Source organism: Macaca mulatta, chromosome 2 (assembly GCF_049350105.2).
Source record: "Macaca mulatta isolate MMU2019108-1 chromosome 2, T2T-MMU8v2.0, whole genome shotgun sequence".
NCBI classification, from domain to species: Eukaryota; Metazoa; Chordata; class Mammalia; order Primates; family Cercopithecidae; genus Macaca; species Macaca mulatta.
In genome coordinates this window covers 102300306-102313914 of record NC_133407.1, presented here as the reverse complement: position 1 = coordinate 102313914, position 13609 = coordinate 102300306, and the positions used below count along the sequence as shown (strand labels likewise).

The 13609-nt window shown below is 56.0% G+C and overlaps 1 protein-coding gene across 2 annotated transcripts in view; it reads left to right on the top strand.

The window, feature by feature from the left end:
• The window catches only part of LOC144339523 (SH3 domain and tetratricopeptide repeat-containing protein 1-like), a 56259-nt gene extending 45273 nt beyond the window's left edge, over window positions 1–10986 (top strand). Inside the window, exons 2-7 of one of the 2 annotated variants that reach the window (XM_077994201.1) lie at window positions 642–822; window positions 1999–2149; window positions 5597–5719; window positions 6450–6606; window positions 7570–7766; window positions 10586–10986. In XM_077994201.1, coding sequence (XP_077850327.1) covers window positions 6471–6606; window positions 7570–7673 — 240 coding nt within the window. In that variant the 5' untranslated portion in view covers window positions 642–822; window positions 1999–2149; window positions 5597–5719; window positions 6450–6470 and the 3' untranslated portion in view covers window positions 7674–7766; window positions 10586–10986. The remainder of the gene's footprint in view (window positions 1–641; window positions 823–1998; window positions 2150–5596; window positions 5720–6449; window positions 6607–7569; window positions 7767–10585) is intronic. The other variant, XM_077994200.1, reaches the window with a different exon arrangement.
• The last annotated feature ends 2623 nt before the right edge of the window (window positions 10987–13609 follow it).

Genomic DNA, 13609 nt, shown 5'->3' with positions numbered 1-13609 from the left:
CATTTTGTGGCCTGGCACATGGTCTGTCATGGGGAATGTCCCATGGGTGCTCGAGAGGACTGTGTATTCAGCTGTTGTTGGGTGGTGTGTGTAACAGATGTCCATTCGGCGTACCTGGTTTCTTGTGTTAATCTCCGGAATGTTTCTGGCACTAGAAAATCAGAAGCTTTCCACCGCCAGGGCCCAGCTTTGAACCCCGTTCCCCCAACATGATGCCGTATGTGGCAGACATGACGCTTGGCTTTGCTCTCTCAGGGTTCCATCTGCGACAGGGGCTACTTGTGCCCCTGGCCTCATCAGCTCAGGCTGAAGGCGGCCGTGGTCCTGGCCAGAGAGGCTTTGTGAAGCAGAAATAGATGGCCTGGTGCAGGGGCCGAGCCTGGCCAGGACCTCGGCCCTGGGAGTTGTAAAGAAGGCCGGCCTCTACCATGAGCATCTGCACCAAGGTGTGCCCATGTGACTGTGTGTTCGGAATCTGTCCTGAAATGGGTGCATGGCCTGTCTGTGCTCAGTCTCCCCACCTATGGGGCCCAGGCTCACAGAGGTGTGAAAGAGGCAAGCATGGCGCAGGGGCCTCCGAGCCCAGCCAGCCTCGCTTCGACGCTGGGAGACTAACATCTTCCATTTTGTCTTCTGCCCAGGCCAGCTGTGGGCCGTCCAGCGGCTGTGCTACTTCTACGGCACCGTCATGCCCAGCGAGGCCCAGTGTGTCATCTACCATGAGCTCCAGCTCTCCCTGGCCCGCAAGGTGGCCGACAAGGTGCTGGAGGGGCAGCCCCTGGAGACCATCAGTCAGCTCTACCTGTCCCTGGGTACCGAGCGGTAAGGGCTGGCTTTGCGGTGGTGGAGGTGGGGACGGGCAGGGCAGGGAGGGGGGCACAAGAAAGCTGGCCCAGGACCCTAGCAGCCCCTCTCCTTTTGATCATTTGGTTCCTTGGCATCAGATGCTTTGAGCTGGTGGGCCTGGGGTCGTTCCAGGGCTGCTGCTGGCCCGTGAGTCCCAGCTTGAGCCTCCCTTGTTGGGTCAAAGGTCATCTCCACCCCAGCAGAGGCAGTACGTGCACTCTGGGCTGTTCTTCCTACTATGGTGGCTTTTGTCATCTGACCTCTGCCTGCCCTGAATCTTCACTCCTGGCCTTCATCTGTCCCCTTAAATGTGACCACAGCAGCCACCTGTGGCTTCTCTCCCACAGAAGACAGAGCCAGTTGTGTCACCTGCTTCCCTGGGGCAGGGTTTCAAGGTCTCACATCCCATATGTGGCCTACTCGGCTTCCCCCAAGCATCCTGACCTGGTGGGGTAACCATGGCCCTGGCCACCCCACCCACAGGGCCCAGTGACATTGCTGCAGTCACACCCCCTCGAGTGTCGGACTTACTGAGAGAGCAGGGAAGGAGCCAGATTCCATGGGGACCTGGGAGACTGGCTCCAGTCTTGGTCTCAGGTTCACAGAAGGAAAATGGGCCAGTGTGCTAGAGCCATGCTTCTCAAAGTGTAGTCCCTGGACCAGCAGAGCAGCATCTATGTCACCTAGGAGCCTGTGGCAAGTGGGAGTTCTAGGGCCTGCCCCAGGCCTGTGGAGCCGGAAGCTCTGTGGGCAGGGCCAGCAAGCTATAGGGACAGGCCTCCGGGTGACTGTGATACCTGCACACCTTGAGAACCATCGGCCCAGATAGCCTCTGAACACTAACGGCTCCTGGTGCGTGTGGAGAAGACACAGGCCATGTCTGGGAGGCAGGGGAGATGGACTAGCACACTCCTCCTGCTACAGGGCAGCATGATGCTCAATTCCCTCAGAAGGATGTCCTTCATCTTTTCCATGCTGTGTGTGTTCACCCTGGCCCTCCTAGCAGCTTGGGAAGGGCAGAACACTGCACACACAAGAGGGCCGTTCCCAGTCCGCACATTCCAGATTCATCTGTCACCAGACCCACAGGAGGAGGCAGACTGGTTCCAGGAGGATGAAAGCCCTTGTTCTGACACCTGTGTCTGATTCCAGGGCCTACAAATCCACTCTGGACTACACTAAATGAAGTCTGGGGATTTTCATTGATCTTCAGAAGAAAGAGAAGGAGGCGCGTGCCTGGCTGCAAGCAGGGAAGATCTATTACAGCCTGCAGCAGAGCGAGCTGGTGGACCTGTACATCCAGGTGAGTGGCAAGGGATGCAGGAGGACCCCTGTGCTGTTCACTCTCTGTCCATCCACCCATCCATTCATCCTTCCATCATCTATTTACCTGTTCATCCATCCATCCATCCATCTGTCCATCCATCCATCCATCCATCCATCCATCCATCATTCATCCATCCTTTTCTCATCCATCTATTCACCCGTCTATCCATCCATTCACCTGTCCATCCACCCATCCATTCATCCTTCCATCATCTATCTGTTTACCTGCTCATCCTTCCATCCATCCATCCATCATCCATCCATTCTTCCATCATCTTCCCATATACCTGTGGGTCCTTCCATCTATCCATCTATCATCCATCCATCCATCCTTCCATCCTTCCATCATCCATCCATTCACCTATTTGTCTTTCCACGCATCCATCCATCAATCCATCATCCATCCCTCCGTCCATCCATCCATCCCTCCGTCCATCCATCCATCTATCATCCATCCATCCTTTTATCATCCATCCATTCACCTGTCCATCCATCCATTCACCTGTTCGTCCATCCATCCATCCTTCCATCTATCTTTCCATCATCCATCCAACTGTTCATCCTTCTATCCATCCATCCATCCATCATGCTTCTGTTCACCTCTTCGTCCATCCATTCACCTGTTCGTCCATCCTTCCATCCATCCTTCCATCCGTCTTTCCATTATCCATCCAACCATCTTCCATCCATCCATGATGCTTTCATTCAGCTGTCCATCCATCCATCCATTCATTCATCATCCATCCTTTTATCATCCATCCATCCATTCACCTGTTCATCCATCTCTCCGTCCATTCTTCCATCATTCCGTCATCCATTCACCTGTTCATTCTTCCATCTATCCATCATCCATCCATCCTTCCATCATTCATCCACTCACCTGCTCATCCTTCCATCCATCCATCCATCCTTCTATCATACATCCATTCACCTGTTCATCCTTCCATTCACCTGTTCATCCTTCCATTCATCCATCTATCGTCCATCCATCCATCCATCCATTCGTCCATCCATCATTCATCCATTCTTTTATCATCCATTCATTCAGCCACCATCCATCCACCTGTTCGTCCATTCATCCATCCATCCTTCCATCATCCATCCATTCACCTGTTCATCCTTCCATCCATCCATCATTCATCCATCCATCCATCCATTTATCCATTCATCCATATATCCATCCATCCATCTATCATCCATCTATCCTTCCATCATCCATCCACTCACCTCCTGTTCATCCTTCCATCCATCCATTTATCCATTCATCCATCCATCCATCCTTCCATCATCCACCCATCTTTCCATCATCTATCCTTCCATCATCCATCTATTCATCTGTTCATCCTTCCATCTATCCATCATCCATCCATCCATCCATTTATCCACCCATCCATCATCCATCCAGCCATCATCCATCCATCTGTCCATTCATCCATCCATCCTTTTATCATCCATCCTTTTATCATCCATCCATTTATCATCCATCCATTCACCTGTCTATCCATCCATTCACCTGTTCATCCATCCATCCGTCCATTCATCCTTCCATCAACCATCCATTCACCTGTTCCTCCTTCCATCCATCCACCTGTTCATCCTTCCATCCATCTACCATTCATCCATCCACCATTCATCCATCATTCATCCATTCATCCATTTATCCATTCATCCATTTATCCATTCATCCATTTATCCATTCATCCATATATCCATCTGTCATCCATCCATCCTTCCATCAACCATCCACTCACCTCTTGTTCATCCATCCATCATTCATCCATCTATCCATTTATCCATTCATCCATCCATCCTTCCATCATCCATCCATTCATCTGTTCATCCATCCATCATCCATCCATCCATCCATCCATCCATCCATCATCCATCCATCTGTCCATTCATCCATCCATCTGTCCATCCATCTGTCCATTCATCCATCCATCATTCACCCATCCTTTTATCCATCCATTCACCCGTCTATCCATCCATTCACCTGTTGTTCCATCCATCTGTCTGTTCATCCTTCCATCATCCATCCATTCACCTGTTTATCCTTCCATCCATCCATCATCCATCCACATATCCTTTTATCCATTCATCCATCCATCCATCATCCATCCATGCTTCCATCATCCATCCATGCTTCCATCATCCATCCATCCACCTGTTCATCCTTCCATCCATCCATCATCCATTCATCCATCCATCCATCCTTCCATCATCCATCCTTTCTCCCATCCATCCATTCACTGTTCGTCCATCCATCCATCATTCATCCATCCACCCACCAATCTACCTATTAATCCATCCCTCCATTCATCTATCTGTCAGTTTGTTTATCCATACATTCATCTATCCACCATCTATCCATCCATATGCACATACATCATCTACCCTCCACCCATCCATACATTATCTACCCACCCATACATACATACAGACATACACACATCATTCCACCCATCCATCCATCCATCCATCCATCCATCCATCCATCCATCCATCCACCCATCCACCCATCCATCCACCCACCCGTCCATCCGTCCATCCATCCATCCATCCATCCATCCATCCATCCATCCATCCATCCCAGCATTAATCTATCTACACACTCATCCATCCATCCATGTGTCTACATCTCCTCATCCATTCATCCATCCATCCACTCATTCCTAAGCCACTGCTGAGCACCTGTTGTGTGCCTTTTTCCTCCCTCCAACTGGTTCCCTCATATCCTCCCCCAGTGGCCAGCATCTTCTCCCTGAGGGCAGAGGCGCGGCCCCTCACAGTGCCCAGCACCTGCTCAAATACAGCACATGCTCAAATAATGTGACCACTCAGTTAACACACAGAAGAACTTGCTCCAAGCACCAGGTGGCACATTTCCTTACAAAATGAATCTATCATAGTGGCTGTTTTCAGAGGCTTTCCCAAACACAGTGTGATCTGGAACAAATTGTGAAGCCCACAAGCCTGGTGAAGCTTTCATTACTGAGCACCTGCTGTATACCTCCTTGAGCTGAGGAGAGGGATCAAGAGCTCATGGCCAAGAGGGGACCAGGCCCACCCACAAACACTGTTGATGTGGCAGGGATGTGGCAACGCAGAAAGGAGCCAGGGGATGGGCTCCCAGCAATCTGGGGGCCACGGAGACTGGTTTGAGTGCAGGGGGAGTGGGCTACGGCTAGCCCTGGTGGTAGGATTCACAGGTGTCGGGCTCCTGGGCTGCAGCTGCTCAGTCATCTCCTGGCACTCAGGTGCATCAGTTCATTGTCCTCATGCCAGTGGTGGGGGCAGCCCTAATGCACAGGGTCTGAAAAATGCTCAGGTGTACCTGTAGTGTGTGAGAGGAAGGAGGCTGGAAAAGGTGGGCGTGGCTACCTCACCAGGTGTGGGTCTTGAGGGAACTTCTGTCTCCTTTCAGGTGGCACAGAATGTGTTCCTGTACACAGGCGACCCCAACCTGGGGCTGGAGCTGTTTGAGGCAGCTGGAGACATCTTCGTCAGTGGGGCCTGGGAGCGGGAGAAAGCTGTGTCCTTCTACCGGGTGAGCTGGCCTGTGGGCTGATGTGGGTGAGCTGGCCTGTGGGCTGATGTGGGTGGGCCTCAGGGGGGCACCTGGAGGGCTGAGGCACAGGTGTGGCAGGGCAGAGGCCTCCCACCTGGAGGCAGGGCCACCCATGCACATGCTAGTTTCCAAGTGGTCTCACCGGGCATGATATTGACCGTGCCCCTGCCCGGGAAAAACGCTCGGGGCCTGGATGTGACAATGGCTCTACCCTTGTACCTGATGATCTCAAGCAACCATGAGCGGAAAGTTCTGTCCCCATCTTTCAGATGAGGAAACTGAGGCTCAGAGAGGCACAGGGACATGTCAGAGGACACACAGCATGTCAGTGGGAGGCCCAGGTCTGCATGCACCCGGAAGTGGGATGGCTTCTCCCTTCCTCTGAGCTCACGGTGTGGCTCAGCCCTGGGCACAGATAAATGTGGTGTTTTTAGAGCAGAGAGGAGTGCTGGCTCCCCTGAGTCAGACCCCCGGTGCCCAGGTGGGAGAGACGGGTCTGAGGCTGCCGGGTGTAGCTGGATGGGCCTCAGGTGATTCTTCAGCCCCCAACTTGGGTGTCTGAACTGTGTGTTATCCCAGAGCACAGAGCTGTGTGGAGGTGCAGGGGTAGCTGGGGTGTGGGAAGCTCCAAGCACATGTTTGAGCTCTGAGGAGGGCGCTGGGCAAGGTGGGTGCTACGGGAAACCTGAGCCACCTGCCTGTGTGGTAGGACCGGGTCCTGGCCCTGGCAATGACTACGGGCAACCGCAAGGCGGCGCTGCAGCTACAGCTGTGCAACAAGCTGGTGGCACTGCTGGCCACACTGGAAAATCCCCAGGAGTGCTTGGAGTTTGCCTACGTGGCCCTAGCACTCAGCATCACTCTGGGTAAGTCCCCTGAGCCCCCACCCTGCCAGGACCCACACTTTGCCAGAGCCCAGCCTCCAGGTCTGCAGGGCAGGAGCTGAAACAGCTGCTGGATTTTCCTGGTCTCCTGTCCAGGCAGGCAGATCTACCCAACTGGCTTCCCCGTCCGGCTGTGGGGCACTGCCCGAGGTCTCTCACGCAGCGCAGAGCTCCCTGCCTGACTGAGCTCTGTTTCCTCTGCCTGTTCCCGCTGCTGACCACAAGGGCCGCCCAGTGTGCCCTCTGCCTTCCAGACATGCCAGGCATCTCGTTGGTCCCTGTATGTGCCAGGCCGAGTGGCATATTCCCTTTCTCTTGTACCCTTCCCACCCTCATCAACCACACAGCTCTCTGGCTGATAAAATCCCAGTTCCCCTTCCAACAGTCTGCCCCTTAAGGCCGGGCATCCCCTGGTGCTGTGCCAGGGTCATCTGTCCCCCTCCAGAGACAGGGAACCCTAGGCAGGCCACATGCCCCAGCGCCTTGTGCCCTGTGGCCCAGTACACAGTAGGTGTGCAGCTGACTCCCCAAAGTAGGGGGCTCTGATTGTGACACACCCAGGAGGAGTCGGATGTTATGTCTGTGGGTTGCCTGGAGCTGGGGTGCCTGGGAGCACCTGGACTGCATGGCTTTTGGGCTCCCCTGGTTAAAACCAGTGAGCATAGGCAGGTGGCTATGTGTAGGCACAGAGCTGGGCCATCCAAGTCCGACTTTGCCAAAGCCTCACAGTAGACAGGGGCAGGCCTTATTAATTCTGCTTTGCAGATGGGAAAGTGAGTCTGGGAACCCAGAAGGGACTGGCCAGAGCTGCCCAGGTGACCGCAGGTGCCTGGAGGCAAGCCAGGTGTGCTGCCTGGGGTCTGCATACCTGCTCCTGAGGGGCCTGTGCCCTCCCTGCCCCAGGGAGCCACGTCCTCACACCTGCCCCTTTGGCCTGCACCCCAGGGGACCAGCTGAACGAGCGCATGGCCTACCACCGGCTGGCCGCCCTGCACCATCAGCTGGGTCATGGCAAGCTGGCAAAGCACTTCTACCTCAAGGTCCTGTAGCTCTGCAACTCGCCGCTAGAGTTCGACGAGGAGACCCTCTACTACGTGAAGGTGTACCTGGTGCTCGGTGACATCATCTTCTACGACCTGAAGGTGGGTGGGGAGGGGCAGGGCTTGGGGTGTTCCTGGCCCCCTTGGAGTGGGATCTCCACCCAGACCCCAGAGGCCTGGGTTCCAGCCTTCCTTAGGAATGGCCCAGTGGCCTCCCTGGAGCTCTGCACGTGGCTGGAGGAGCCGGCAAGGTCAGCAGATACAACCCAGCTCCCAAGCTGGCCAGGCCCCACCCTCAAGAACTGTCTCAGCCCGGGAGGCTGACACATGAGTGGGCAATGGTGTCCTCTGGGTAAAGAAGGAGGATTGTAGTCGGGGGGCCCTCCTGGAGGAGATGACACCAAAGCTGATTCTTGACAGTCAAGTGTCAAGTTGCATTTAACAAAGAAAACAGGGTCGGGAGAAGGACATTTCGGAGGACGGCATCATCCTCACATTGAATCAACGTTGCAAGATCCAACCCAAATCCTGGCGCCTCGTCTAGGAAGCCTGCCCAGGGTGCCAGCCTGCACTGAGCAACTCCCTCCTGGAGCCCCGAGACACCTTGAATCTTCACATCACCCAGGAAGGGTGGGGTGGGACCAGTGTCTTACCATTGGGTTCACAGACAGGGAAACCCCAGCTCGGGGCAGGTGCGGTGGGGCCTGAGCCAGCCAGGCTGAGGCCTTGCTGGGTCGGGTCTGTCTCGAGGGGAGGTGCTGTGCTCCCTCTGCCCCCAGCCCTGCAGGGGTGGAGAGCTGGGACTGTCAGACTCAGACCTGGGGTGTCTCCACCCCTCTGCCCAGCAGGCACCGCCCCTCCTCAGCATCGCACCGGCACCGCGTCAGTGCTCCTTATGGGCTGAGGGGCCAGGGCACTCCAGTCCTGGGGCCGAGATCTTGGGGGCCTTAGAACAACATGAGGAGCTGGGGCAGCCCTAAGACCCCACCCCGTATCCCCCACCGCAGGCCTGGGGCTGCCCGGGAGGCCCCCGCCCAGTGCTGGCGACACTTGGTGGTCAGAAGTGGTCCCTGTGGCCTCCCAAGTCCCAGCCAGACAGGGAGGTGCCAAGTGTCAGACCCAGAGGGACGCTGCTCACCGCTCAGGGGCTCGCCTGGGACCCAGGGGGACGGGCCTCCCAGAAGAGGCCTTTATCTCTTTTGGTCAAGCCTGCCACCCACTCCGCTTGCCCAGGAGGAAGGAAAGGGCCAAGTAGTACCTGAGAGGCCAAAGTCCACGGTTGGGGTTGAGGGGCAGAGGCCTCCTTCACCTCCTTCCCATGCACAGCCCTCCTTCACCTCCTTCCTATGCACAGCCCTCTGGGCCTCATCGTGACTATGCTGTCAGCGCAGGCCAGCTTCCCACAGGGAGGCCCACTTGGAATTCCCCAAGGGCGGCTGTCTTTCCAAGACTACACCCTCCTCCTTGTATAGTAGGCTCTGGACCCAGGGCCCAGAGGAGTAGGAGAAAAAGCCGGGCTGCATGGGGCCTGGAAGGCTGGCAGAGAGGCAGGGGTAAATGGGCATCTTTGCCAATTGCCTCTAAAAAGGGGTCCCCTTTAGTCTACACGTGAGAGCGAGCCCTGGAATAGGGAGGATTAGGTGTGTCCTGGCTCAGCCTGCCACTCACTAGCTGCTGCACACACTACAGGCACATGGAAATGCACACGCAAATGCACACGGGCACAGGCACACGCACACACAGGCGCGCACACACACACAGGCATGCACACAGGCACACACACGGACACGCACACACAGGCACACAAACACGCACAGACACACAGGCACCCACATATGCACAGACACATGCACAGGCACACGCAGAGACATATGCATTGGCTGGCTCCTTCCTGTTTAGTTGGGATGTCCCCACCCCTTCAGGAAGCCTTTGCCTTCCACCCCTGGCTGAGTCTGGGGCCTCCTGGGCCCCCCACAGGCTCCTGGGCTTCCCTCTGCCACAGCCCGGGCCACCCTGTGTGGTCAGTGTTCACTCCCAGGTCCCTCAGACTGGGAGCAAGGACGTTAGGCTCAGCCACGCACCCAGCACAGAGCCCAGTGTTCGGCTGGGCCGAGGGGCATTGGATGAGCAGTGGCGGTGACTCGGGGCCTTCTCACGCCCCTGCGCCGTGTGTGGGGCGGGGCAGTGGGGGAATGGACTGCTGCATCTTGGACTTTGTCCTTGGCCCTGGGAGTCATCTTGAGATGGTAGAGGGACAGGCTAGGCATGGGTCTTAGAGAGGTCCCTTGGGTGACCCCATGTGGAGGAGGCGCCTGGGGAGAAGCCGGGTGGGGGATGGGAGGGTCAAGGAGGAGGTCTGGGAGACGGCATCCCAACCCAGGGATGGTGAGTTTGAGCCAAAGATGCATTGAAAATGGGAGTGGATGTCTGGGGAGTCACACTCCGTCAATATTTCAGGGAACATTGCCAGATAGAACACCTGTGAGATGGTTTTGTACCTGGCCTGTCCCGTGGAGGGCCTGGAAATGGTCAGCATGGACAGGGGCCAGAGGGGAGCCTGGGTCACTCAACGCTGTGCCCCTGCTGTGGCTTGGAGCCACGGGCCCTGCATGGAACTCTCAGAGCAGGCAGGATCTGCCCTGACCTCAGCCCATGGGGAAAGCAGCCACTGCCTGCAGAGAGGGTGGCACTGGGGCAGGACACTTGGGGTGAGTGGGGCGTAGGGGCAGTCAGGAAGGCTTCCGGGGTGTCAGTGTCGTCCCCACCTCCTGCAGCTGAGACCACAGCAGTGTCACAGGCTTCGGGGTTCATGGGGTGAGCCAGCATTGGCTGGACATGTGGAATGACCTGGAGACAGGAACGGCCTCTGGGAAGACGGGCTCCAAGTCCCCCTCTTGCTGAGCATGACCTGTCCCCTTCAGGACCTGTTTGATGCAGCCGGGTACTACCAGCTGGCACTGGCAGCCGCCGTGGACCTGGGCAACAAGAAGGCACAGCTGAAGATCTACACGCGGCCGGCCGCCATCTCCCACAACTTCCTCCTGGACCGTGAGAAGTCGCTCTTCTTCTACCAGAAGGCCAGGACCTTCGCCACAGAGCTCAACGTCCACAGGGTCAACCTGCCTCCTCTGCCACTCTGCGGGTGGGCCCCCTGGTTGGCCCCCAGCCACCCTCGCTGAGGACAGCATCCGAGGGAGTGGGTTTTGTGCAAGGAGGATGGTCTCCTCCCTCTCCTGGTGTCTCCCGTGGCTCATTTTCTGGGAAATGGAGGCATGAAAGCAGGGTTCAAATAGCAATAAATGGTTTTTTTTTTGCAATAACATACCGAAGTCCCCAGGGCATCCTTCCCTGTGTGCTTCCTGGGCTGTGTCTGGGGGCCATCTCCTTCCCTGGTGGCAGCCCTCTGATCTTGGGGATGAGAACAACTGTGAGTCCAACAGACCTGGGCCAGGTCATCATGAGCCTCGGTTTCCTCGGCGGCCAGGGGGGAGATGGTGGTGGAACTCTGGGCAGCTCCTTGCTCTCCCTGCTCAGAGTTCTTGCTGTAGGTCTCGTGCCACCCTTGCCTTTAACCTTCAGGCCACTGTGCCTGGATGTGGGGGCTGCTAGTGTCCCTGTTCGCCATTGAAGAAATAGAGGCACAGAGAGGTTAGGTGTCTGGCCCACCGTCACACAGCAGGTAGGGGCGGAGACACAGAGCCCAGTACACTGACCACCACACCACCCTGCCAGCCTGCAGCCAGGAAGATGTCCCCCATTAGGACCCAAGGTCAGCTCCTGGACCTCTCTTGTGGTGTCAGGAGAGCCACAGGCCAGTGAGGGTGGCCCCAGGGATCCCTCACTCAGTGTCCTCTGCTCCCAGACTTGGTTGGGCCAGGCCTGGCCAGTCCCACCTCTGGCCACTGGTCAGCCCTGCGGGAAGTGAGATGCGGGGATCTTCGCCTGTGTAGATGCTGGTACCCAGTATTGAAAGCCTTATCTGGGCTGCCCCCCAGCCGTCCCCACATACCCCTCCCCTTCCGGCCTCCAGCCCTCATCCCAGTCCCTGGAAACCCAGGTTTTCCTTCTTAGAATCTCTGGGCCCCAGGAACACAGCTCACACGGTCTCTGCCAGTTTATGGCAAGGAAACCGAGGTTAGAGACTGTGGGTGTCCCACGCGATTCTCGCATACACTGCACTCTCCCAGGCCCCTCTTTTAAACACTTTAAATGAGGTGACGTTCACATCGCATGCAATTAACTATTTCAACGCAAATAATGTGGCATTTGTGCATTCACAGTCCTGTGCAACCACTCACGCCATCAAGTTTCATAAATGTATTCGTCTCCCCAGAAGAAACCTCCCATCCTCACTAAGCTGTTACCTCTCCTTTGTATCCCCCAAGCCCCTTGTTTAATGGAAGAGGAAACTGAGGCCCGGAGAGGGACTTGTCAGTGGGCGGAGCTCTGATAATAAGGAATCAGGCACCCATCTGCTGCTTCAGTCCTGGGTTGGTGTTCCACCCAGCAGAGGTGACAGAGCCAGGAGGTTCTGGGACCCCATGCTTGCAACCAGAGCCCTGCCCCGAGCCTCCCCACCAGGGGACAGCAGAGAGCTTTCCAGAACGGGCCGCGGGGCTGGCGGGAAGCAGCGGGTCAGAGCTGCTGACAAACCTCACGTTGACCCCAGATCGCTGTCTCTGTGGGTTGGGCTTGGGAATTGGAGAGGAGGCCGCATGACTGGAAACGTGAAGACGGCACGGCCTTGGCTGGCTGGAGGAGCGGGAAGCGCCGTCACGTTGACTGAGGACACAGACCTCCTGCCCGCTGGGCCGGACCTGCAGCCATTCTTCTCGGGGTGGGGTCCGCAGGTCCGGGTTGCTCTCGGCCCCCGACCTGCCTCAGAATCCGGGGGGCTTTGGAACTGTGCCTCCTCATCTCCACCCACCCTGGCTGGTGCCATGAGGGGCCTGGATCCTGGGATCCTGTTTCTCCTGGGCAGCAGAGACTGGGGGACCAGAGGAGACGATGGGTCTTCAAGCCCCACATTCATAACCCCAGCCCACCACTGACAGTCTGGGGGTTCGAGATGAGGGAGTTGATGTCTCTGAGCCCCAGTTTTGTCACCACTAAAATGAGGCCGACATACTTGGGCAGAGTGCCAGCCCCAGGGCTAACAGAGGCCTGTTTCCTACTGACAATACCTGTTACTGCTAGGAACAGCTCCAACAACCACACACTAGGGAACACTCAACCCAGGCCAACTTGTCAGAGGCACGTGAACCAGAGCAACTCCATCTTGAATGGGGGCTGGGAAAAGGGAGGCTGAGACCTGCTGGGCCGCATTCCCAGGAGGCTAGGCATTCTTCGTCACAGGATGAGATAGGAGGTCCCCATAAGATACAGGTCATAAAGACCTTGCTGATAAAGCAGGTTGCAGTAAAGAAGTTGGCCAAAGCCCCAAACCCAAGATGGCAACGAGAGTGACCTCTGATTGCCCTCACAGCTCATTATGTGCTAATTATAATGCCTTAACTACTACAAGACACTCCCACCAGCGCCACAACAGTTTACAGATGCCATGGCAACATCTGGAGGTTGCCCTACATGGTCTCGGAAGGGAGGGCAGAAACTCTCAGTTCTGGGAATTGCCCACCCCTTTCCTGGAACACTCATGAATAGTCCAAACCTTGTTTAGCGTATGATCAAGAAATAACCATGAAAATGGGCAACCAGCAGCTTTTGGGGCCACTCTGCCTATGGAGCAGCCATTCTTTTTTTTCTTTTTTTTTCTTTTTTTTTCTTTTTTGAGATGGAGTCTTGCTCTGTTGGCCGAACTAGAATGCAATGGCATGATCTTGGCTCACTACAACCTCCGCCTCCTGGGTTAAGCGATTCTCCTGCCTCAGCCTTCCTAGTAGCTGGGATTACAGGCACCTGCCACCACACCGTTAATGTTTTGTATT